General features: G+C 42.9%; 1 protein-coding gene across 1 annotated transcript in view; it reads right to left on the bottom strand.

Moving 5' to 3' along the window:
• Positions 1–25,328, bottom strand: part of CACNA1I (calcium voltage-gated channel subunit alpha1 I) — a 91,811-nt gene extending 66,483 nt beyond the window's left edge. Inside the window, exons 1-3 of the mRNA XM_071731255.1 lie at positions 25,165–25,328; positions 24,036–24,169; positions 5,711–5,808 (exon numbers count right to left, since the gene is read on the bottom strand). Of these exons, the coding sequence (XP_071587356.1) occupies positions 5,711–5,808; positions 24,036–24,169; positions 25,165–25,257 (325 nt within the window). The 5' untranslated portion in view covers positions 25,258–25,328. The remainder of the gene's footprint in view (positions 1–5,710; positions 5,809–24,035; positions 24,170–25,164) is intronic.
• Between the last annotated feature and the right edge of the window lie 364 nt (positions 25,329–25,692).

Below are 25,692 nucleotides of genomic sequence, written 5' to 3'. Positions count from 1 at the left end.
AAGAGTCAAATGGAAGAGAACAAGCAAGTGACAGTCCTCTTTCACAAAGACTTAGGTATCTGAAGTAAACACCCTGGGAGAAGGAAAGGTCTTACAAGAGGAATCTCATAATCCCTTTGCATTTCCAGCTGCTAAGGCAGGACTGTGTCTGTCAGATGTGCTTGCTTTTTGCCTGATCTAGCTGTAAATGAGACTGTTGTAAAGTATAATATATCTCAGTCAGAAGCTAATTTCACACACGCTCATCAGTGAAATTAGTTCTTCAAAAACACATTTAGAGAAGTAAATGTCATCACTTTTCCCCTGTGCCAAGCGTGGGGTTCATAGCCAGACCACTCCATCTTAGGCACTGTTACTGCACCAAACACAGGTTGTTCAGCCTGTAATACAGATTTAAGGCAGGCATATAAATACACAACAACTGCTTTTCCCAGTCCAGGATTCAGCTGCTTCAGACTGGTTTTGTGTTGGTGCCTTGGTCCAGCGAGTTGAATGCAGGGCTAAGAGTTGGGAGATGCAGTTGTGACACCCACTGGGTCTCGCTTACCTTGTCTAAAACATGAGAAAAATTTAACTAGCAAGCCTTGGTTTATATCTTTGAGATCTGTAGAAGAAAAGTAGAAAACTCCTGTCTATTTGGTTCCATGGTACTATGATAAGAGTAATTAATAAAGAAAAGTAGAGCCAGACCAAAATTTGCCTACATTGTGTGTTTAACAGCAAAAAATCACTATTTCATTGAAATGGAAACATTTCAGTATTGCGATAGTTGTCAAAACATCAGCTTAGCAAAAAGAAAAGGAGAACAAGAGAAGAGGAAAGCATTTTTATAAAGTCAAAATGTTATAGTTCAACATTTCTGGAATTATACGGTTGAGGTCTTTTGGTTCTTAAACCTCTTTTTCAGAAGAAAGCATAGGAAACAAAAAAAAGCCAAACCAACCACTTAATATTTAAGCAAAATAAAACCATAGTAAAGTGGATGGGAAATGCTTATTCCTGTTCTGAGAAAATAAACACATTTAGAAAGAGCAGAACTTCCCACAAATCTGAAATTCTATTTCCTACACAGCTAGTAATACGGATATAACATTGTATTTCTAATGCCTATACGACCACATAAGTATTACTGCACTTATGTGCCAAGTATAAGCACATGCATGCACTCTCCATACTCTCTCTATTCAATGAAGTTGCTATGCAACACTCTGCAACAGACTCCTTCACTTCCGTGCAGTGTGCTCAGCTGAAGTAATCTGCTTCCAAATGCTGAATCAGTTACTAAATTTTAAGTTGAATCTGAAAGACGTCAAACACAATGCAAGGGCTCTTCTTTGCATAAGACCCATGCGATAAGAAAGAGTAACCTGAAGGAACATTTCCTGCTCCAATGTAAAAAAACCAATGAAACAAACAAAAAAACCCCCCAAAACTTAACAACAGAAGTGAAATTCAAATGATCAGCAATGTCTAAAAACTCCCTGCTCAAAAGAGGGCACAAATAAAACAAAACCAGCCTGCCCCTAAATGTTGTGCCTTACCATGAGAAGGGATGAAAAGAAGCAGCAGAGACAGCATCGTTTCACATAGCAACTTGCCACACGATCTCAAAAGGATGAGAACAGCAAATGGCTGTGGGATTTCACCCTGCGACCAGGACAAGGACATGCCCAAAGCAGAAATCAGCTACCTCTGACAGGGACCTGGAGGGTGTTTTTTTTCCCCTTTTGCACTTGTTTGGTGACCCTCAAGGCTTGTCACACCAGCTCACCGCCATGGAATTGAATCACGTGGTAATAGGACCAGAACAAGTTCCAATTTCTTGTTTCATACATTTTCAATCAAAACCCCCAAAAGGCAGCATTCTTGGGGCTGTATTCAGGAGTACAAGAGATAAGGAGGAATACAAATGAATGTGTGATACGTCTTACAAAACTAGGGTGCCTCATGTTTTCTCCAATACAATCCAAAGGTGACACACAAATGGAGGAGTGATTAGGTGGGGCTGAGCCAAGACTTCTTCATCCAGAATTGAAATCCAAAATGACCAGTATAACAACCTTCTGAGAACTGCAAGAAACACAATCAGCTGCAGATAATCAGTAGCTAAAGATCATCTTTAATCCTGAAGACTAGGAGGTCTGAAACCTAGAAGTGTCTCCGCAAGAGACACTTTCATGCTTTGAACAACCCCATTTTAATTTCTTTACTTACACAGCGCCTCTTGATTTGAGGTTGCAAAGACGTCCCACAGCAGTGAGATTTATAGTCTAAATTATGGACTGGGTAGAGAAGTCCTTTAATGGGCATTTGTCACCTTTTGGTTACACAGGATGGCCTTTACTTTGTCTATCATAATTCAGGTAGAAGAGTCTATGCAAACTTTACACTACATCTAGTGAGTATGGCACACACGAAAAGTATTTGTCAGCTCCTTGTGGGATGTTGTTTCCAAGCCTTGCAAGTCTCACTGTAAGGAAGGGCTTTCAGCAGTGTTTTAGAAGAAATACAGGTAAGCAGAATTCAGAATTTATATTCACTTTGTGGTGTCTAAACTTCAGCCTTGCCTAACTGCTAATATAAAATAAGGTTATTTAATAGATGATACTTTTTCCTTTACCATGTTGCTACTGTTTCCTTAGAGCCATTCTGAATTTCCTCCCTCCTAATTTTCTGGCATTGCTACTTTTTTTTTTTTTTTTTTTTTTTTCTTAATTTCTCCAGAAATTTCTCACTTCACTATGTGGACTTTTCAAACACTAGCTGATTATTAGAGCATTACTGTTCTTCAGGTACTAAATAATCTACCCAGGCACTCCAGCTCTCTTCTGCTCATGCAGTAATCACTCAGGTTCCTCTCACTTTATCCATTCTCCTGATAATAAATTGACATTATTCAGCCCACACAGTCAGACTCCTCTGTGAAAATCAGTCCCTACTTGGGTGCCCTCATGAAAGCCTTTGAAAAGGCCACCTGCAAACATTAGGCTACGTTGTACCATCACAGCTTTCTGATCATGTCCAAATATCTGCCTTTGGGATAGATTCCCCTGCCCCTTGTCAAATATTTCATGCTCTCACCTAGACCTCAATGTCTCTCTGCTTCCACTATGTTATTCCCCTATCTCTTTGCTAGCACTGGCAACTCCTCCATCAGTACACATCTGATGTACACACTAACAGACTTTCTTTTTGCCTCAGATCAGTAATAAAGTACTTTAAAAAGACATTAAAAAAATATTTGTGGCCAAAGGCCCCATTAATTATATTTGCTGTACCCCACTAGGCACCTTCTTCTAATGCAGCTCATTCCCATTTATCACAAGCCCTTGTTTACAGCCTTTTTGCCAGTTTTCTGCCCTCAAGTCAGTGCTTGCTCTTCCAAGGAATCTGATTTTTTTAATTTTTTTTTTTTAATTAATGGCAGGATGTCTTTCTTTCCAAATGTTCTGGGCATATAAACACAGATTTATGTATCAAGAAAGAAACAAAGGTTTAACCACAGAGTGGAAATAAAAACAGTAACAATTTTATACAGGTACAATTTTATACTGATCAAAGGAGCAGACAGGCAGCATCACAACCAGGACAGCCAGGAGAAATTCAAGGGTCTGTGACCTGCAAAGGTCAGATGAAATGATTAAATGTGTCCCTAGTGCCTCCTCATGGATTCATGGAGCACATCCCTGCTGGTGGGCCAGTTGTAATGCTGCTCACACCACTCCTCTTGGGGGCAGCTCCTGACGATGGGGGTGAGGGGCAACTCCAGCTGTTCCAGCTGATAAATAAGAATAAAACAAGACCTTGACTTTTCATCAGTCAAGCTTTTCTCCTGAATGCTGGCATCCAGCAATTAACATTGCAGATGCCTGCGGGAGTCAGTCTGACATCATTCAAGATGCTCCCACTTACCACCCAGGTTAAGCCTCTCCTGACAACAGGGATGAGCCTCAAAGTGGTCTTTGAGCACAGACTCAGGGGACTCCTTACGAAGCAGGGAGGAGAGGGCTACACAACATGAGGATGCTGTTGCCCTCACCTGAGCAGTTGTACACTTCCTGGAAGGTGCAAGCCTGCCATGCACAGCCTCTGGATCACCTCCATGCAAGAAGAGATGCCCACCCACTGTCATGGTGCATGCCCACAGCCAGGACTGTGGCTGTCTCCCAGCCCTCTCCCTTCTGGAGAAGGGTCAGAGAGATGGAGGCAGGCTGGGGGAGCTGTTTTTGTCGACAGTCAATAGCCAAAAGGTTGCCCTTGGTTGCCCTTGGCTTTATCACCCCATGATGGACCTGTTATGTGTCTGGATATGCATTCAGTGCTCAAAACCAGCTGCTCTTCTGCCTGGCACTCTCCTGCCATGTTTGGCACACTGTCCCTTAGTTCTTCTAGCACATTTTCCAGCAACCTTTGTCCCTGGCTATTGCCCAAACATAAAAAATATACCCAGGAAGAGGGGCAAAACCTCTTTTTAGAAGGGCTTGGCATGGAGCCAGAGACCCTGAAATCCACCTCCACAGCATGTTTAAGAAACAGGTGGCAATGCAAAAGTGACTTTGTCACAAGTTAAAACATTTGATGCAGGCTGGGAGGTCGACTGTGCAAGCTTCCTCAGATCTGGAAAAGAAACAGGAGAACCACTTGAGCTTGAGAAAAGGATAAGGAGAGCTCTGGCAAGGTCTTAACCCCTGCAGACAGCCTGATTAGGGAGATTATGAGGAACAGCAGAGACTTCCTGACACTCTGCAAGACAGAAAAACTTGTGGAAGAAACGCCTGAAGTCTCACTGGCAGCAGCTGTTGTCTTTGCACAGGGAACAGCCAGGAACAGGGAGACACAGTGGACCCACTTCAGTGCTCTGGCAACCCCCTGAATCCAACTGCAAAGCCCAGGGAAGAGGCTGGTCTTGTCCCCCTGCTCTGGGAAAGGAGGAAGTGAGGGTTATGGAGGGACCACCCCCACACTCTAGGAGCATCACATGTGCTTGGCATGTGCCCCAGGGCTGCAGCTCCTCTCTGGTTTGCATGTAGAGGTGGGGACTGTGTCTCAGACCTGAAAGGCACCAGCGAGCAGCAGTTCAGCTGCTGACACATCAATGTTCACATGCAGCCCCATGCCTAGAGGTGCTCAGCCTGGCTCATAGACACCAGCTCAGAGGGGGGACAGTCAGCACAAAAAGAGGGAGTACAAAACACAGGGTGAAGAGGAGAGGAAAAAAAAATTGCCAGTGCTACACACCCCTAAGCTGTAACGGCGTGAAAATTTCTCAGATCAGAGGATCTAAGAAGGATGTGTGAAACCCTGAGCAAACCAATTCTCCCACCTTCCCCCAGCTCATCCCTCTCCAGATCTCACACACATCCCCCTTTTATGGGGTTGTAGACAGCATCAAACCTGGGATATCCTTAGTAAGATCAAGAAAAATCCTTTTCCTTCATTGCACATTATTCAGCTTCAGCTCCTGAGCCATCACAGTGTGGTCTTGCACAAAAGATGACCAGGGCCAATATGCTGGGAGAGTGTAGTTTTTTTGCCTGTTTGACAATACTTCTTGGCCCCATGATGGGGAAAAGCCTGGGTACACTGTGCAGCATCATCTTCTCAGTTTGCACTTGAACCCCACCTGAAGAACATCACTCCACACAGCCTTTCAGCTCACCTACTCCCTACAGCCCAAGCTGAACAGGTGTGAGAGTGAAGTAGGACTTACTAGGCACACGGTTGATCGCTTTCAGGGGTCTCAGGACACGGACAGTACGGATTGCAGATAAGTTAATGTTTTGAAGATCCAGGGAGTACTCCACCATCCTGCAGAAGGGGAGAGAGAGAAAAAAAGAAAGTTTAAACCAATCCAAGATTTTGGTTTGAGCCACAAAGTCATTGTTTCTTCATGGAAGTGCTTCTGGAACTCGTGGGATGAAGCCTGAATGATGAAGCTTCAGCAAAGCTGAAATGTCCAGGAGCTATCCAAAAGCAGGACCAGAGCCCATGCCTCCTCTGGGAGAAAATTCAGCTTGTCCACAGCAAGGCAGTGAGCAGGGAGAGTCCGCCACATGGCTGCAGGCCAGGAGCTGTGATAACACTTACCTGCTGCAATCTGTCAGGAGGGGAAGGAGCTGCACGCAGATTCCCCAACAAGGAGCATCCACATGGGGTGGACATTTCCCATAGGGCCAGGAGGAGGGGGGTTGTGTATCTGATTTTGCTGAGTGTTACCTGCAGCATAGCAGGGTACCCCTCATGCTCCCCTCATCTCCCAGTGCAGGATGAGGTCCCTGGAGGCAGCTTCAGGTAACCTGTTTTACCTCACATAAGAAGCAAACTCTACATAAAGCAGCAATGGCTTCAGTGAAGTGGGAAGGCTTCTCCCGTAGCTGTGAATCGCTCCTTTTTGACACCAACCAAAAGTGGAAAAAACTAATTTTAGGACATACGCCAGACTTTAGCTTTCCTAACTCAACAGCGTGCTCCCTAAATAACCTCAATGTGCAAATAGCTATGACTAAGGCATTGGCCCAACATGCCTTAGCCTAGTGCTCCCGTCCTCACCCTGTATGGCAAATATCCAGTAGCTCACTTGCCTCCTGAAAGGCACGGTGAGAAATTGGATTAGACTAGACTTTACCTGGCCAGCAATTTCCACCAGAGAATCTCAAAACATTTTGCATGTTTCAGTGAACATAGGTGCATGAGGCCTCCAGGAAGACATGGGCTATTGTTGCCAGATTCCCCAGAGTGACCCTGATGTGCAGAGGGCATCAAGAGGGTGATAAAGTTGGCAGGTGAAACTGCAGCATTGTCAGGACAGAAACTGCTTCTCCTGAATCTCTTCTCAGATGTGAATAAAGAAGCTACAAAAAGCTCCCTTTTCCTTGGTCTTTCAACATGCTCAAGAGATGGGGAGGGATCAGGGGACATGGCCATTTGCTCCTGCACAACTTTTTAAACAAAAAACTTTATAACTTATATAAAGACCCACAAGTCACTAGTCCAGTAACCTAAAGTTCAAAATCCCATGGCCCACAAGACATTAAGGAGTAAATCAGAGAGCCTAAGGATGTTGAAAGGGAAATGGGGTACAGCCCATTTATAAGAAAAATCAGAGAGAGGTCTTGAGCAAAATTTGAATGAAACGTACTGATCCTTCTATTGATCACCCTCTTCACTCAAAAGGACCTTGAAAAGGAATTGTCTAGTTATCTGTCTACACCTTTCACAAAGGAGACTTGTCAGAGTGATAGATTTTCAAACACAATTGGGTAAACCTGCTGAAGTGTTGTGATTATTCTCTCTCATGCTCTCTTTTCTTTCTCTCCCTCATTCCTTTCACTCTGATCTCTCATGCACTTTTAGGGTAATTGCATGAAATAATTCTTTTCTCTGAAATGCAGTGGCATTCATTTACCTCCCTGGAGCTGTCACTTCCACATACAAAGAGTGCAGAAGGAGAGAGGAAGTATTTCATGCAGATAATCAAAATATTCACACACAGAGGCCCAAAAAATGCAACCCAAAAAAACATCAGTCCAAACCAAGTAGCAATACTTAGGCTACAGAAAGCATTAGTAATAGGCAAAGGCTTGGGATTCAGATTCAGTCAGATGAAATTTGGGAAGTGGCTGTGAAAGGAGGAACTCATGTGGATAGAAATGCCCAGACATGACTACAGGTCATCACACAAAGGACATACTGGCACAGTGCAAACAAACACAGTGCAAAGGGGCTTGAGAAAGCACTGATCAACCTTGCTCCAAAAGTATAAAGCAAAATTTCCTCATCAGTGTGTTCTTGTTTCAGAGTCAGGCAGACCTGCTGAAACTTTGGAACTATGGCTACAGGCAAAGCACTGTATGGATGTAGCTGTATTGCTCCCAGGACATGGGTAAACATCTCTTCATAGCATAGAGACTGGACATGTAGAGGCAGATTCATGACTGAAGGAGTCCCTACGCTGCAGCCTGTTGTAGGGGGTGGATTTATGCACAGAAGTATAAACATCTCCAAGCTTGGAGGAACTTCCTTTCCTCTCCTAAAAAAGCCATGTCTCCAAGAGCATTGAGCTGAGGCCAGACCATTGAAAGCAACAACAACAATAAAAAAAAAAAAAAAAAAAAAAAAAAAAAAAAAAAAAAAAATTTTTGAGCAGTAGCAGAACAACATGAAACATATTCTGTCAGATGAAAATAAGCAAATAGCTCAAAAATACATCTCATTTCAAAAAGTGGTATTTTTTGAAATGCAAGAGACTGAATGAGAAGTCCTGAAGAACACCACAATCTTCACAGAAAAAGCACTGGGTAATAGCACAGGGCTAGAGCTCAGATAAAATCAGTGGACAGAGGACACCTTTTCTTAGATATAGCCATGCAAAATTCATTTAAAAACAGAAACCCTGTTTACAAACTAGTCAAGTTTTGGCATTGCAATGGGAGTAACCTTAACAAGGTGCATGAAACTGCCCTCTCTTACCTGGACTGACTTTCCCATCTATGTAGCACAGTTTGTGTGTCAACAGAAAATTAATAATTGTCAAAGTGGTGGGTGTGGGCCCTTTCAAAGCAAAATAAATGCTACCCTAGCTGCAATTGTGAAGATCAGAAAGCCAGGGAGCCAGCTTCCTGCAGCCCTTGGTGGCCACAGATTTGCTGCGATTATGTTCCAGTTTAGCTGGGAAAAAAAACCCTAAACCAACTGAACAGTCAATCAATCTGCAAATGAAAATAGCAGGCTGTTCCCAAGGATGGGTCAGAGCAGGGCAACTGTTAAATTTTGCAGAGAGCAACTTCTAACAAAGATGAGCTCAGCCTTAGCAGGCCCCAGGGCTTCAGCTTGCTTAACAGACCCCTTCTGCCTATGGTTCTTCCTGAAGCCTTGTGGTCTTGGCAGTAACAACAGAGACACATCCAGGATGCTTAAATCCCTGAGGATGAGTTATGCCTATTGTAGCCATCACGCAAATCATATCCAAACCAACATGATTCCAGTGCACTTTTGCATTAGGGTTGCTCACTCTTGCCTTTTTGTTTCTGGGGACAGCTTTAGCATCAGATTATGCTCATGCTTCTCTTTGCACAAGAGTAGCATGACAATACCACAACAGACTGCAGGTGAGCAGGGTAAAATGAAACTCTCCTGATTAACAGAAAAAAACACAAAAAATAAAAAAAAACAAAACAAAAAAATAGTGTAGATAAAAATTATTGAGTTTAAATGTTTCCTCCTTACTTTAATGAAATGGAATCCTCTGGGCATCTGCAGCATTTCAGGGATTGCCAGCCCATCTGTTTTTGCTCTTATCTTTCTCCAGCCAGCCTTGCTCCCCACTGCCTGGAAACCCTGAACACTTCACTCCCTCTAGGTTTGGGCTGTACCTGATCTCCTACTGCCACATGGGGAGATGGTGACAGGTTGATGGAAAGTCAAAAGGGCCCCTCACAAGTGGTCAGCCAGAAACTGGCAGCAGATTTGTGTCAAGAGTTTTACATTTTCCTAAGTCTGAGTCTCAAGATCTTGTGATGGTGAATTAGGTGCACAGTGCTTATTTGCACTCTCAGGCAGGCACATAACCTTCCATGACTGCATCTTTATCATACGAGCAATCCAGGGAACCCTGTGTTTGCTGAGTGTTCATAAGCCAAAAGCAGGCAAACATGAAAGCTCTAGTACAAACCAATTGCCTCCTTGCTAAACTCCAGGAGCTTCCCAGGCTCCTTGTCCTTGCTTTGTGGCAGCTCAGTGCCATGCACAAGCATAGCCCCCAAGATCTGACCACCTTTCATCTCAGCTGACCCTTTCTTGGCTTCTTGAAGCACGTTTTGTTTGTAAAAGCCTTAGTTTCTTTAAGGGTCAGGGGCACTCAGAGCTTGGGATATGGAAGAAAACCCTGTCCTGGTTTCAAGATGCCCTTTCCCCTTATCGTGACAGGGCAGGAGGGAATGCAGCTCACCCAAGGGAAACAACAGATAATTTCTGGCAGTGCTAAAGTATTTTGCGTCCTCTGGTGTGGGTGGGTGAGTGCAGGGGCAGGTTAGAAAGCTGGAACTATGCTAGATCAGAGAGAGACTCCTGATCTGTGATGGAATTTGAGCACTGAGCTGTCAAGATAATTGAATTTATACAGTAATTTTTCTTCCCTCACTAGAGATTTTCTTCTTCAAAACTTTCCATGTGAAACTCTTCTGGAAGAAGAGGGGACTGACGAATGCACAGTGCAGCTTAAGGCTGATGCATGGCAGGAATGCTGACAGGATGGGAAATGGAACAAGGAGTCTTGGGTTTAGCACCATGGGGTTCATCCTGTAGAGACAAGGGGGATGTCTGGCAGGGAACATCTCTCTGCTTGAGCTCTGCCCCCCTTCCCCACTTGAAGGATATCCCAGCTCCTCCCTACCATCCCTCTGAACCCCTGCCTACCTTCAACATTTCCACCTCTCAATTTTCCTCCATTTCCAGGTTTTCTGTTTATCCCTCACCTTTTCTTCCTTAATCTTTTTCATTTTGATTTATGTATTTCATTTCCCTTACCAATTCTTTCTTCGCTCTTGCATCTTCCTCCTTATTCCTTTTATCCCTTTCCTTACTGATTTTCCTGCTGCCTCCTCCTACTTAGTGTGCCTTGCTGATAAACATTAGCCTATGCCCTGATAAGTCTGCCCAGCTGAACATGCAAGAGATTTTGAGTTTAACAGAGAGGAGGACAAGCTACCATGGGGAACAAAAAAGCAATTTGTTAGGACGTTGACCCTGACATCCAGAGAGCACCTGGTTCAGTCCGTCCATCCCCTGCCAAGCCACTGGAGCAGACAGGGAGCACACTGGAACAAGAAGGTGTGCAAACCACCAGCACCACAAACCTTCACTGCCCATGAGTTCTCTACAACAGCAGAAGAGTTTTGCCAGCTACAGCCTGGCACCTCTTTTGCTCCTCTGCACCTGTGAGCTTGAGAGTGGGCTTAGATCTGTCTTGGCACACTCCACGTTGCCAGCAGCAATGAAACTCAGGAGAGAAGAGTGATCCTCGATGCCCAGCAACAGCAGAAATGCAAAGTCAGCATGGCTCTCTGCCAGACTGACCAGCAGGATGGAGTAATAAAAACTAAGATTATTTAGAATAGACATGGCAAGAATATAATAGCCGTGTAAGGAGCCCAGAAAATTGAGATTTTATCTTGCTGTACATGTAATCCAAGATAACAAATGTATGCAGAGTCTGGCTAGAAGCTTTCTCGCAATTATGTTCAATGAAATCCATGATTAAAACAGTTCAAACATTATCATTTACCTCTTCATATTTACATCTCCTTACACCTTTATTAAATACTTATTAGCTTTCCTAATCTTAGCTACTTAACTTCTATTTGCTGAAAATTAGCAGCCAAAAACTAATATTTAAAGTATATTCTGGAAGCATTCACGAAAAATACCGAGGCAGTATTTCCCTTATGACAAAAGCCAACATTCTTTTGTCAAATTCAAAAGCTGACTAATTCCCTTTCTCTGATAGGGTCATTCAATTGAAATCTAATTAACTGCATTCTAATCAATTCATATTTCTTCGTCAAACAAATTTGGGTTTGGCATTGAAGCCAGAAACTTCATGGCTGTGACTTCCTAGCTGTAATTTCAGGCTTGCTAGGAGTCTGTGCAAAATGAGGATTTTCCCTGCCTGTGGACTTTTGTTTGGCCTTTGCATCTTATGAGCACCTAAGATGTCTGAGGCAGGAAATTATTTGGTTGCTTTCTGCTCAGAATTCCTCCAGCTTCTCAGCTATGTCAGGAGCCTGAGCATAATGTGTACCCAATACCATGACTGGATGAGACATAACATGTCTTCTGTCTACAAGAATCTGCTTTTCTGTCCTTGGTTCCTTGATTTGGCCAAACTCCACAAACTGGAATTTCTGCCACTTCAGGGATAAAAAATATGGGAGTCATAGGGAAAACATAAGACTAAGTCTGCCAGTTTTCTCTGTCTGAATTTTTAAATCAGGTATTGGCACCAAAAGCTGAAGTATCTCCATTTACCAAGGTGTCCATCCCCCTGGATATAGGAGCCCCATCCCACAGCTCCAATTTACCACCTGCAGTCTGTGGGGTGAGGGTGGGAGACTGATTTCCCCTGAATCTTCCAACCTCTGTAGTACACACCAGGATGAGAGGGATGTCTCACTGCCTCTGTTTTGTCTTCAAAGACTGCAGCCACAACGCAAAGAAGGAGCAAAGCTGCTCCTCTCACCAGACACTGCAAAGGTCCCCTCCAATGGTCCCATATGTCCCTTCCTATATTAATGAGCCACTCACAATGAAAGGCAAGTCTGAGCACTCAGTCTCTGATCCACCCAGTCCCAGCCCTCTCTGGCCAGAGACGTAGCAGAGGGCAGGGGAATTGAAGGATGTGGCTTGCTGGGCTCCCCCCAGGGACTTTTGTAGCTGAATCTGTGCGTGCAAAAAAGGGAGGGCAAGCAGAAAAATCCACTTGCTGGTGCTCGTGACAGCTGGGTTATCAGGGACCATCAGTGCTGGATCAACACCAAGGAGGCAGGAGGAAGAGCACACAGCTGTACAGCCACTGTGTGGGGCACAAGTGGCATTCAGGACTACTTCTGCCTGCCCTTGCTAAAACTGGATATGCCCTGGCTTGTACATAAGGAAAGCTGTAAGCAGCCAGGAACCTGGAAGGGATTAATCTAATCTCTCACAAGCCCATCTGGAGACAGCAGAATCAGAGCCAGGAGATCTGGACAAGACCTGCCCAGGTGCTGGGCAAGAGAGAAGGTCTACTGCTTCCACCCTGGGTCTACAGCTATAGGACACACTGTTCCAGTTGAGAGAAAAACACAAAACACACTCTCCTTGTCATTTCAGGACTCCAGGGCTGCCAAGTGGGGCCTATTTTTTAAGATTTCTTCACCATCCCAGCCCTTTTGACCATATCTGGAGCCACATCCTTCCTTCCCACACCAAAGGTCCCAGGGGATATGGCAGAAATTTAAAACTCTCTCTAGGTACCCCCTTTTCCCTGCTCAGAGAGTTATGTTGCATCCCATGCCCCCATTCCCTTCCCTTACTCACAGCTGCACAACCTTCAATATTGCACTGGGAGGAGGCAGGGGCTTCAGGCAGCACAGGGTACCAGCCCCATGGGGTGTGCTAAACAGGCACAGCCCTTCAGGCACATCAGGGCTGCGGATTCCTCTTTAAAAAATGTTGTCTCCATGGATGCTCTGGCTCCCAACTGACTGAACCTCATATTTTGCTACATGGACATGGGCTGCTCCATCGTGCAGGGGGTACAGGGCTCGTGAGCAGCTACCAGCAGTGAACTTGCTCTCAGCTCATTTGACATATGCTTGGAAGAGCAGGTCATGCAGGCATTTGCACACATTTTGCCCAGTTTGGTGCCTCCTGGGCACCAAAATGTACCCATGATAGATGGGGCTGAACTCTTTTCAACACCTACCATAGAAATGATGGAATAACATCACATGGGATGTGGTCAGACATTACACAGTAGACCTCTAAATTGCTCTGCAAACCACAGTGTACTCAGCTAAGTAGTGCCACTTATCCCTTTTAAAGTTAGAGCTCATCACGCTCCAAAAAGACAACTCTCTGCTGACATAAGAGCTGAAAGATAGAAGGAAAAGAAAGAAAAATAAAGTCCTTGCTAGTAAAACAAAGAATGAAAAAATTACATTTTCCTCACTTTTTAAAAAAAGATAATTATTAGAAATGCTACAATTCTGTTAGTAAAAAAGTAAGACTTTTCTTCAGGGAGTGATAGATCAATTTGTAATTACACAGTCAGCTCTGGAGCTATGATTCAAGTATTCTTTTTAAAAAAGAAATAACCTGCAACCATCCCCCCTCACCAGTATGGAACTTTTTTTTTTTTTTTTCCCCTTGCTTTTTTTTAAATTGCACTCCAAGCAAAGGCTTCCAGATCCTGTGAGACAGGTCCCTTGCTGTCATAAATGTGATTGTTTCACACTCCTGAACACTCAGTTTTCTCTCCAAACTGTGTACGAAGAGAAAACATCACAGTTTCTTAATAGTTTCAGAGACATGATATGAAAAGACATAAGCAGGTTTTCACACTGTGATAAGAAAGCCAGAGGGACTTGCCAAGATCAGATGACTGAAGATGAGTGACAGGGCCTCACTTTTGAAAACCAGGAGTCTGAGCACAGGGCTCTGAGCTCTGTAATTCATTGCTTAGTAAAAAAGAAAGGAAAAAAAAAAAAAAAAAAAAAAAAAGGGTGTCTGCAGTTTGGTCCTGCAAACCTGCTGGTGTTTCTTTTTTTTTTTTTTTTTCCTTTAAGCTAAGAATTTGTGTGGTAGGGAATTAGCTTTTAGGGAAGAAAAAAATCAGAGGCAATAATTGATAACTACACATAACAAACACACATAGGGTATCACTGCCTCCTTGTTTTGATTCTTCTCTGGTGTGATTCATTTCGTTTTGATGACTCCTTTCATTTCAATATGGTGCATATCTATGGATAGTTTTACTAGGAGAAAGCAAATGAAATAATTAGTATCATTAAGGAGGAAAAAGTGAGTGTGTGTTGGGGGGGAGGGCTGTGATTCTGATATTTCTGTCTTGGTTAAGATGGTATTTAGCCTGCTGCTTGCTGGTTTCCATCTTTATCTGATCACTGCTTGAAACACCTAATTGCTGTATTTATTACAGTTTTATTTAACTTGCCATAATTTTACAGAAACTTTCATTTGGCATCGAAGATTAGCTAACTAGGATTTTCTGAGCATTCTGCTGTTTATGCTGCTGCTAATAAGTATTTAATGGCCTGAGATTTTAAAGTCATAACTATGCAAATGCTGGCCAGGTCCCTGAAGGACTGTAGTTAATTAAAAGCAAAGAGAAAGCAGAAGATTGGCAACACACTTACCCATCTTGCAAGATTAAGGCAAATCAGTGTGTTTCAGACTAAGCAGCATCTTTGTGGCATGGAAGGGCACTGTGAGGTGCCAGTTTTGTTTCCCAGGGCTGGGCAGGGATTTGAGGCAGTGGTGCTGGTAACTCTCACCCTTCAGAAAGCTTCCAGCCCCCTTTCCTGGGTTGAAATGCAGGGAAATAACTCTGGGGCTGTGAGTGCAAACTGGTGGCTTCCAAGTAAGGAGAGAGATGCTGGTTAGACATCCACACATTGAGGCTGGACAGCACTGGCAAGAACAGGGCTGGAAAAAAGGCTCGGATGGATTTGGGAAGCAGCATCACCTCAGGGTTTATATAAGAAAGGGTGCAATATCTAAGGAATTAGGGAAGCAGAAATCAAGGATATCATATAATTGTCAGAGAGAGAAGGTGATACTACTACTAATCATCATCATCTCAGTTAACAGAAATACTTCCCAGGCTCCAAATGTGGAAGCTGAATAAAGCACTCCTGAAGAAGCAACTAGCCAAAAGGCAGAGGGGCAAGAAGAAATGTTCTCTTCAATATAAAGGGCTACAGCTGTACAAAGGTGCTAGAAAACCCTCTCCAAAGGCTGAATATGCACTCAGAAAGGAAAGGATGCTTTAGAGAAGAAATTAAGATATCACAGGACAGCTGTGCTGCCATAGTGTAAGTGAAATGATATTAAAAAAGCAAACTAAAAATGTTTTCAAACCTCCAGGACCTATGATGATGTGTTTTGAAATGAATTCTTTTTCTTATAATTACATGCAACAGATACCAAACAATTTCTGAAGAAAATGGACAAGAAATATTCACCTGGGAATAGCTTTGTTTGATGAATGTATATACTCATCCATTAACATCTTTCAGTTCTTACCATCTTTTGATACTGTTTAACATCTTTGTTGGTGAAACAGACAGTGGAATTGAGTGCAATCTCAGCAAGTTCACTGATGACACCAAACTGTGTGGGGCAGTCAACACACTGGAGGCAAGGGATGCCATCCAGAGGGACCTTGACAGGCTTGAGAGGTGGGCCCATGCCAACCTCATGAAGTTCAATGAAGCCACGTGCAAGGTCCTGCATATGGGTACAGATACAGGCTGGGTGAAAAATGGGTTGAGAACAGCCCTGAGGAAAAGGACTTGGGGGTGCTGGTTGATGAAAAGCTCAACATGAGCTGCCAATGTCTGCTCGCAGCCCAGAAAGCCAACCATACACTGGGCTGCAGAAGAAGAAGTGTGGCCAGGATGTCAAGGGAGGTGATTCTCCCTCTCTACTCTGCTCTCATGAGACCCCATCTGCAGTAACATGTCCAGCTCTGGAGTCCCCAACACAAGAAGGGCATAGACCTACTGGAGTAAGGAAAGCCATGATGATGATCAGTGGGCTGGAGCTCCTCTAGACAGAGACAGAATGAGAGAGTTTGAGTTGTTCAGCCTGGAGGAGAGAGGGCTCCTGGGAGACCTTGTAACAGCCTTCCAGTACCTCAAGTCACTACAGGAAAGAAGACATTTTGCAGGGGCATGGAGTGATAAAACAAGAAGGAGCCATTTTAGACTGAAAGAGTGCAGATTTATATGAGATATTAGGAGTAAACTCTTTCCTGTGAGGGTGGTGAGACATTGGAAGAGAAGTTGTAGCTGCCCCTTCCCTGGAAGTGTTCAAGGCCAGGTTGGATGGGGCTTGGAGCAACCTGGTCTAGTGGGGGGAGGTGTCCCTGTCCATGGCAGGAGTGCTGGAACTTGATGATCTTTGAGGTCCCTTCCAACCCACACCATTCTATGATTCTATGAGCCGAGGTCCTCAGTGGCCCATCCTGCCCAACAGGAAAAGGAGATGATGGAGTAATCTTTTAATGAAGTGCTGGCTTGGCCAGCCACACTGAGCAGGAGACTTGCAGAGCACAGGGCTACCCCTGGAGAAGCATAAATATTAACCAGCATTTCATTAGAAGAACTAGTTTTTAGGGAACTGAGAGATAGAACAGCCAGGAGACTGTTAAATGAAAGACCAAAGGACAAAGTGATGAAATTAGAAAAAAAGTTAATTTGTATAGAGACTCCATGTCTAGAATGAAACTAATCAAGACGCTAAAAGATGTAAAGAGGAGAAAAATGGTATCGTCTGTACACCAGTGCTAGGGGCCTGAGTAATAAAAAGAATAGGAATTGTTCACTTTATGAGCATAAACAGCCTAAATAGCATTAAGAAAACCTGGTGGGAAGATCTGCATGAAAGGAATATTAAAATCAATGATTTTAGCCTAGCTAGGAAGACTCAAATGGACAGAAAGGGAGGGGGAGTAGCACACACTGTCAGAATGGCATTTTCTAGTACAGAATCAGTGACAATTTGGAAGTGAATACTTATGGATTAATTTTCTGCTGTATAAAGCAGAGAATTCCTGCTGGTTAGAGAAGTGAGCTGACAGGAGCCTCATGAAATTCAGCAGACAAATACAAGGTCCTGCACCTGATCCATGCAGGGAAGGCTGATGGCATACCAGTCTGCAGCAACAGGAGTGCTGCCAGTAGATGAGGGAAGGGATCACCCCCTTTACTTTTTCACTTGGTAGGCTACATCTAGAATTGCACGTTCAGTTTTGGGCCTCCCAATACAAGAAAGATGTCGATAAACCAGAGGAAGTTCAGTGGAAGGTCACCAAGATGCTGGGGGGCTGGAGCATTTGCCCTATGAAGAAAGGCTGACAGATAGGAGCTTGTTCAACTGGACAGGAGATAATTTTGGAGGGATTCAACAGCAGCTCCTTGGTACCTATATGGAGATTAGTAAGGAGAGGAAGCCAGACTCTTCACAGTGGTGCATGACAGGAGAACAAGACACAATAGACATAAAACCAAGCAGGGAAGGGAAGTTCAGACCAGCTACAGAGATAAATCAGGAGTAGGGCTGAGGCACAGAGAGGTGGTGCAGTCTCTGTGGTGGTTTTCAAGACTTGACTGGACAACTCTGAGCAACCTAACTTGAGTTTGTTGTTGACCCTCCTTTGGACAAGAAAATTGGACTGTGTAGGAAGTGGCAAAAATGGTAAGAGACTGATGAATTTTAACAGCAGCTGTGGGCCTCTAATCTCTCACAAACCATTGGAGCAGAACTGAACTTTGATAAGAAACAAGGACTGGATTCCTCACAAGGTCCTTTCCAACCCAAACTATTTATGACCCTATGAATGTGATCCTATGTATTTCTAGCTCACATTAGAAAAGAGGCTGACAACTTCTTTTGGGATTGGTCTGTAATTCATAGGAGAAAAACCCTGCGCTTATCCATCTGCAAGAGTCGGACAACATGCATTAGGGACACCTAAATCTCCTTGCAGTTTCCCAGCATTTACAGTGATCTGCCATCCCATTCAAAGAAAATTGCATTTAAGTATGGAAGATACAAAGGTTGTCCTATAAATGCTTTATCTTTTTATCTTTTTCTTTTTTTTTTTAATCATAGAACTTAAAGCTAGGACTACTTGATTACATATGTTATGTACAAATGAAGTAAGGACATCAGCAGTCCTAGATATGATTTCTCTAATCCACCAAGTATATTAGTGAAGTTGAAAGCACATAGACACAGCCATGCATCAGACTGATCAGGATAAAGGCTATAATTCATGAACTGTGTATGACAAACAAATGGTGCTCAGGAATATTTATCAGGTATCCAAGAAGCTTCAAGAGAGAGAAGATGAACTGGCTAGGCAGATAATTCAGCATAAGTGAAAGCAAAAGCAGCAATGCAATAGCAAGGGAGGGGAAGTTGATACCAATGAATATAAATTAGGAGATGGAAATTGCAGAAAATTTGTTGGAGACTTGAACAAGCACATACAATGGTAGGAGTTAATCACTGGAACAAGAAAACAAAATTGTCACGAACACTGTAAAAAGCCAGAAAACTTCAATTAAAAAAAGAAGTCCTGTGGGGAGAGTTGGATGATGTATGTGTACCATAGATGGTAATGAGCTAGTTTCAGCTCCAGCTGTGATCAAGTATTTTAGGTCATTCCTATCAAAATAGGGCTATTCTAAGATAAGTAGGCTTGGACAGTTTCTATCCAAGAGTTTTAAAACCAGAATGACCAGAAAAGATCTAGACCAGTACTGATGTTTTTTGATGAGTCTCAGAAAACTGGGAAAGCATCCAAGGGTCAGAGAAATTCTAAAGTTGTGCCAGTACTTTAGAAACACAGTGAACACAATAGGCTGACTGGACTGATGCTGATCACAGTACAGAATTGAAATCATCAATATGCAGCTTTGATAGATTGCAGATTAAAGGTGGATAATAAAATTAACCATCATCAACACAGGTTTAAAGAAAAATAGGCATCATCAAACTAAGTGGATCTAATTTCTTGTGTGATGACAAGTCTGGTTCACACAAGTAATTACACTGATATGGCTGGAATGATATGAAATCATCATGTCATACATTAGCAGGAGAAAAAATGGCTAAGTAATAAACTTCACATGCAACAGTAAAAAGGGACTCATTTGAGAGTAGATGTACTTCTGTAATGCATGATTCTTACCATTCTGTTCTTTATTTATTTATCACAAGCTGTCAGAAAATTTAAAAAGAAAAAATAAAAAAGAAAAATACTTATGGATTTTGCAGTTGAAGCATATTTTTAGGAGAACTGAAAAGAAATGAAGAAGACAAGTCAGCGCTATGGAACAGCATGAACTCTTTGGAAATGCAAATAATATGTATTCCAGTATGAACAAATGGAACAGCATACATCTGGGAACAAAGTTTGCTGTTCCTACTAATAGGAAGGGATTTTCTCACTTCAGAAGAGGGGGTTGAGAGGAAAATAGTCCCAGTCACCAAGCTTGGAGCCAATGGAGAAAGCAGCTCAATGAACTGACAGGGAGGATGCTGTGATTGATTAAAATGAGCTATGGCAATGCTTGGCTGCAGGAACTAGGGAATTTCAAGGTGAAAAAGAGAGACAGTATTACTACTGAAGCATCTATGCAGAGTCCTGTGTCTTGTTCTGATGTCTACAACTTTTAAAAAATGTTAAAAAACACTGCAAGTGTATCTTGAAATGCCAAAATACACCACTCATTCCTTTCATCAAAGGCAAGGTCAGGATGGGGTTTGACCACAGCTTATGAGATCTACATAGCACGCTGTAGTGTGATAATAGGGTGAGGTAAAGATGAGGCATTCTCTGAAAGATATATGAGCCCCTCCTCAACCATTGGACTTCAAAGCAGAAAGTAGTTAAGGGAAAATTTTGGACACGTTTTTGGCACACACTGGTAATCACAGTCATCTCCCCAGCCATGAACTGAAGCCTTCTACCCCTTAACCTACCTATTTACACAAGTAAACTGCATACCAGAACATGTTGACAGGATGCCACTGAAGAGGTCAGAGACAGACATAATTCCCACCACAGATTGCTAATTACAACACTTGGCTCAAGAGAGGCAGAACCACCACTCCTTTAGTGAAATTAATGCCCAAAAGCCCACAAAAGTTGCATGAATTCACCCCCTGCATGGGGACCCTCAAGAAAGACTCATGTAAAGGGAGCATCATCCTTCCCAGAGGGACAGTGGCATCATCTCCAAGCACATGAACACAACTGCCTCATAGCATAGAATGAGCAGGAGAAATTGCTCACTCTTTTTTTAGCTAGAGAACTGGATTTAAAAGTTGATGAGTGCTAATCCAAAAATAAGTGACTCTTCTTCTACATTCACACATGCATACTCACTGGATGACATTTTCAATACGATTAGTGTTCACATTTCAATACATTAGTGTTCAACTTCTAAAAGATAGTAGGCTCCCAACTTGAGGAAGCTCCTCTCTGAAGCTGTCTCAGATCAAGCTTTCTCCAAATGCACCCATCACTGCCAGAAAGCAACCATGACAGACAAGACCTAATCACAAACACAGGGGAAGTGGGAGTCCCACCAGGACAGCTGGTGATGAGCACACTTTGCTTGAAATGTCTGGGAACCTGCAACCTTCCTGTCACCAATGAGCAGTTGGGAACTGGGGCATTGGCAAGCTGAGTCTGCAACCCCAGCTGCTTGTGTGCTCAAGGACATCAGCATTCTTCAACCCAAACTCCCACCCTCAGTTTTAGGAACTTGAAGGGGAACAACATAGGAGATTGTTAACTTAGGAGTGTTGTTCTGTTTTTTTCTAATCCTTTCTGAAAAAAAAACCCCAAAAATGTGATGAACATGGCTGGGAGATGGAGTGTGTGAGAGGGGAGAAAGTTCTGGTGATGTCAGCTCATGTTGCCATGGAAACTGAACATTTTTAGTGACAATGGAGTCTTCCTCCTTGAGCTGCTGGGTTGCGTGGGGAGCGAGGGCAAGGAGGGCAGGGGCACATGAGGCACATTTCCATTCAGATGACTAAAACTATGGATTCTGGCTTTCCAAGGAAGTGAGGAGAAGACTACAAATGGATGTCTGAATACACGGTTTATGTAACCAAAACACTATCTTGGGCAATAGCAGCAAATAGTTATTATGCTCTCTGATAAAACATGCTGCCAGCCAGATGGAGGTATCTCAGCTGCCCAGGAACACCCAACAATACAGTCCTTTGCCTGCATTTTGTTATTCCATGCTACAATTTTCCAACCTTTGCTGCCTGGTTGGTGTTTATTTGGAAAGGGAGAAGGGAAGAGAAGGCAATGGGAAGAGCAGTCCTTATTCTTGCAATTGAGAGGAGTTGCATGTCTTGTAGACAGTGCATTACTTGCCAACATCATGGATGCTTTATTGAGAGATAAATTTATGACCTGCCTTGCAGGCAATGGAAGTCAAGAACCATGAAAAAGAGAAACCCTTTAGATAACACTAATTAGCTTCTGTTCAGTATCTAATTCACAGGCATGAAGAAAACATGCTAATGCAAGATGTCTTGTCTTAGTCAGAAGGCTATGGCAACATATGGACCCAGAGTAAGCTGAAGCCATTCCTGATCCAGGTGTGGGACCTAGTAGGATAAAGCTTAGGGCTTAAATTTGAGGTTAAATAAAAACCTACAGCCTGTATGTAAGGGTAAGTTTAAGCCTTGGATTTAATTTAAGCAGTGCAGACAATTTTCATGAATTTCAAAGAATAATGAATTAATAACCACAAGCTTTTATAACTCAAAATACATTATATAGTCATTAGTTCTATATAACGAAATAGAAAAATCTTTCTTTAGCAGAAGTCTTTTGAGATCAGATATTCTAATGAGATTACTATCATTTCAGCCTGACACCTCATGAGAACGATTGTATAGAAATCATGAAACAGATTTCTTTCAGTTTTGGACCTGAAATGAAAAAACCTCCACACTGATTATTTTATATCTTAGGAGTTGATTCTAAGTCTCCTTGGCATTGAAAGGAGTTCAGATATGAGATTTTTTTCCTACTACTGCTATCAGATGCACAAAAGACTCTGTTTTTACTCAAATTTCTGCCAGCAGTGGCAACAGAGAGAAACATGCAGATGAGGTTTACTCCTTCTCATCTAGGTAGCATGAATCCATGAATTCCCTTCCATTCCTGCATGGAATAAGCACTTGAGGCCACCCTCTTCCATTTAGCAGTGCCCCATTTATTTCTTCATCTCTCCAGACAGAACCACTCAAACACCATACTTGCTAGGTACAACAGGCAGAGGAAGACCCCCTGTTCCCAGGCCTTTTACCCCACACAACAGTGGTCCTAAGCCAAATCTGGAGAAGAGCTTTCTTTCCAGCATAAAGTAGCACCTCACCCACACAAAGGAGCATCACGGGCTCCAAGGTCCCTCTTTCAAACACACCTGTTCTTTCTTTTCCTCCCCAAAGGCTGCTGTGATGGGGTCTTGCTTTCCTTGCATCACGTCACCAGTAATTTTGCCACCAGGAGCTCAGGTGAGAACATGCAATGATCTGGCTTTTCTCACCACCATGCATCACATGCCTTAACTTAGCCTTCTGGTCCCCACACAGGGCCACTTTAAATCAGATGCTAATCACAGCAGGTTCAGCCACAGGAAAGGTCTTCCCATCTCATGCTCGTTGTGTTAATTTAGAAAAAGCTCCAGCTTTCACCTGCCTGTCCTCCTGTCATGCACAAGCTGGCTGAGAGTCGCTCTTCAAACTTTTACAACTGAAATTACTTTGAAAATCTCAGAGGGAATGACTTTGGAGTCTTGCTATAGAAGAACTGTGTCAAAAGCAAATATAAAGACAATGCTGTTCCACACTGCATGGGAAAACTCTGCAATACGAGCTCAAACTCACTGCTGGCTCACTCAGTTAAATGTGAGTATTCCAGGTGAGTATTAATGCAAGTAATTCCTTGATTGGAGAAGGAAGAGGAAAGTTGGGGTTTCTCTCTCGAAAAATATTCACACTTCTTTGCTGTAACAACAGCAATATTACATCATTTGTTTTCCTACCTTTTTTTTTAAACTATTATTATATTACAAGGCAATTTAATTGAAAATAGATAAATTCAAAAAAATGCACATGCCCAGTGGTATCAGAGATGGACATTTTCCTGTGTTATAATAGGCAAATCCTGGTAGGCTTTCTACTTCATACATGCAGAGGTAAAATCAGAGCTTCACCATAGCAACTTTGTAGTAAAAAACACTGAAATGTCAACTTGTACCAATAATGCCCTGGGTAAAGACAGTGCAATAGGAAGACAAAAGCCCAGAGTTACAAAAATTACACTCCTACCTTTGAAACACTGCTGCTGGAAATGGAGAAGCAAGTTTTATTCTGGTAAAGGTTACACATCTGTTCCATTCAGATAATAATAATAATAATAATAATAATAATAATAATAATAATAATAATAATTAATAATAATATTTCTGGGTTAGCTGCTCTAGCAACCTCTACTGAAGCTGTGTGAGGTAGATGGTTGAGCATTAGCCAGGGAGCTAAGCTATCTTGTCTACTGTTTCTTCCACAGACTACTAACCCCAGCAGGTCTGATTCCAATTTGATGTATGTACTGGAGTAGTGCCAGAGTGGAAACTTTCCCCTCAGTTACATTATTTCCGTTTCATGCAAGACTCCAGCAAACACAGAAGAAATAAACCCAGAAACTATTGACCTACCCAGCCATGACAATGAAGAAATCCAGGCGGTTCCAAGTATCACCAAGGTAACACTTCTTGCCAAAGATCCCCAAGGCCACCATCTTTAAGACCATTTCCATGGCAAAGAAGATGAAGATGAAATCATCAAATACCTGCCAATCAGAAACCAAAGAGCACGTTTAATAAGCTTTGTCTTTGAAATGCAGAATGTGAGATAAATACAAATTCCAATACTTCTGAAAATGTGTTAGAGGCAAGGCCAGAAAAGCTTCTTCCATGCATCCCTGTCATCAAAGATTCCTGCTGCTCAAGTAAGCAAGGGGCTTTTATAGTTATTTTTCCCCACAGGTGAAGTAATTGATGTAGACTCAGAGACTTCTTACATAGATTTGGAAGGAAGTGTTGGCTCAGTACCAACAGATCCAAACCTATCCAGGGTTAATACCATCCTTCCAGGGACTCCCAGCAGGGATTTTTCCTCACCCCATAGCAACTGGTTCAGCTAAGGGCATAGTGCAGCTTCATGCATGGCTTGAACAGCATATACCAGTCACAGATGGAGACTTCAGATATCTGAATGTCACAGCCTCACCTATACTGTAAGTGACAACTTTTTTCTGTGTCACCTTCCCTGTGGGGTATCAGGAAGCTCAGCTAGTGTGTTCATAGACTGGATATACCCATGACCCTTCTTGGCATACCTTTTGTTTCTTCTCCTTTTGGGCATCCTGAACTCCACATTACCTGTGGACCCAGTAGTACCCTTGCTCTTCAACAGAGTAACCAAATGCACTGGGAGCTGCCATTCTCTCCTGCCTGGATGCTGTAACCTTATACATTTTTCACTGGATTAGCTATGTATCTTGTAGCTGTCTATTTCAGGAAAACCCTGTTTATGCACAGGATCAGGAAGGTGAGCAACTGTTCTGTATTTCATGGTCACTAACAGACTTCATTCATTATCTCTTTCTCACTCTTTCCCCTCCTAAAAGTAAGATGTTGCCATTTTACACCAGGATAGCATACTGCCAGGGACATCCTTGCCAACATGTCTGGGAAGGTGTTGCCCACATGCTGAAGGTAAGCATGTGTGAAAATTTCTCACTTGGACTGGGGCACCATCACAACAAGAAGAAAGTCTGCTTACCTGCAAGATTTTACACCTGTCAGAAAGGCAGTCCATGTCCTCACATGGCTGGTACATCCCCAGGGTGACACAGTTTAGCAAAATCACCATCATGCTGACACACTCAAACCAGGTGAAAAAGAGTCAAGGAAAACTTCTGTAAAAGTCTCATGGCTGAGATGAGCATGATTTAGGTTTGAAGTGACAGAACAAGGAAGATTAAGAGAAATAACTGTTGGCAGGCAAATTTACCAGAGTCTTAAGTTTCCCCCCTCAGTTCCTCACTGCTCTCCTCCTTGGTCAAGCCAAAACTCTTTTGAAAAGAGGAAAATAGAGACAGCATTAAGGCCTATGGTCAAAAAATACAAATCAAACTACAGAAGTCAAATCATTGCCCTTAGTTAAACATATGCTCACTCCTCTCCTGTTGGTTTGGCAAGTCCCTTCCCTAGCTGATTTACAGAATCTTCAGAATGCATGAAGGAGATGGTCCGTGGGGGCCTATACTCATGTTTATCAGATATCTTTATGATCTAGGGATCAAACTGG

This window comes from Heliangelus exortis, chromosome 1, assembly GCF_036169615.1.
Source record: "Heliangelus exortis chromosome 1, bHelExo1.hap1, whole genome shotgun sequence".
Classification (NCBI taxonomy): Eukaryota; Metazoa; Chordata; class Aves; order Apodiformes; family Trochilidae; genus Heliangelus; species Heliangelus exortis.
This window is presented reverse-complemented; position numbering and strand designations above follow the sequence as displayed.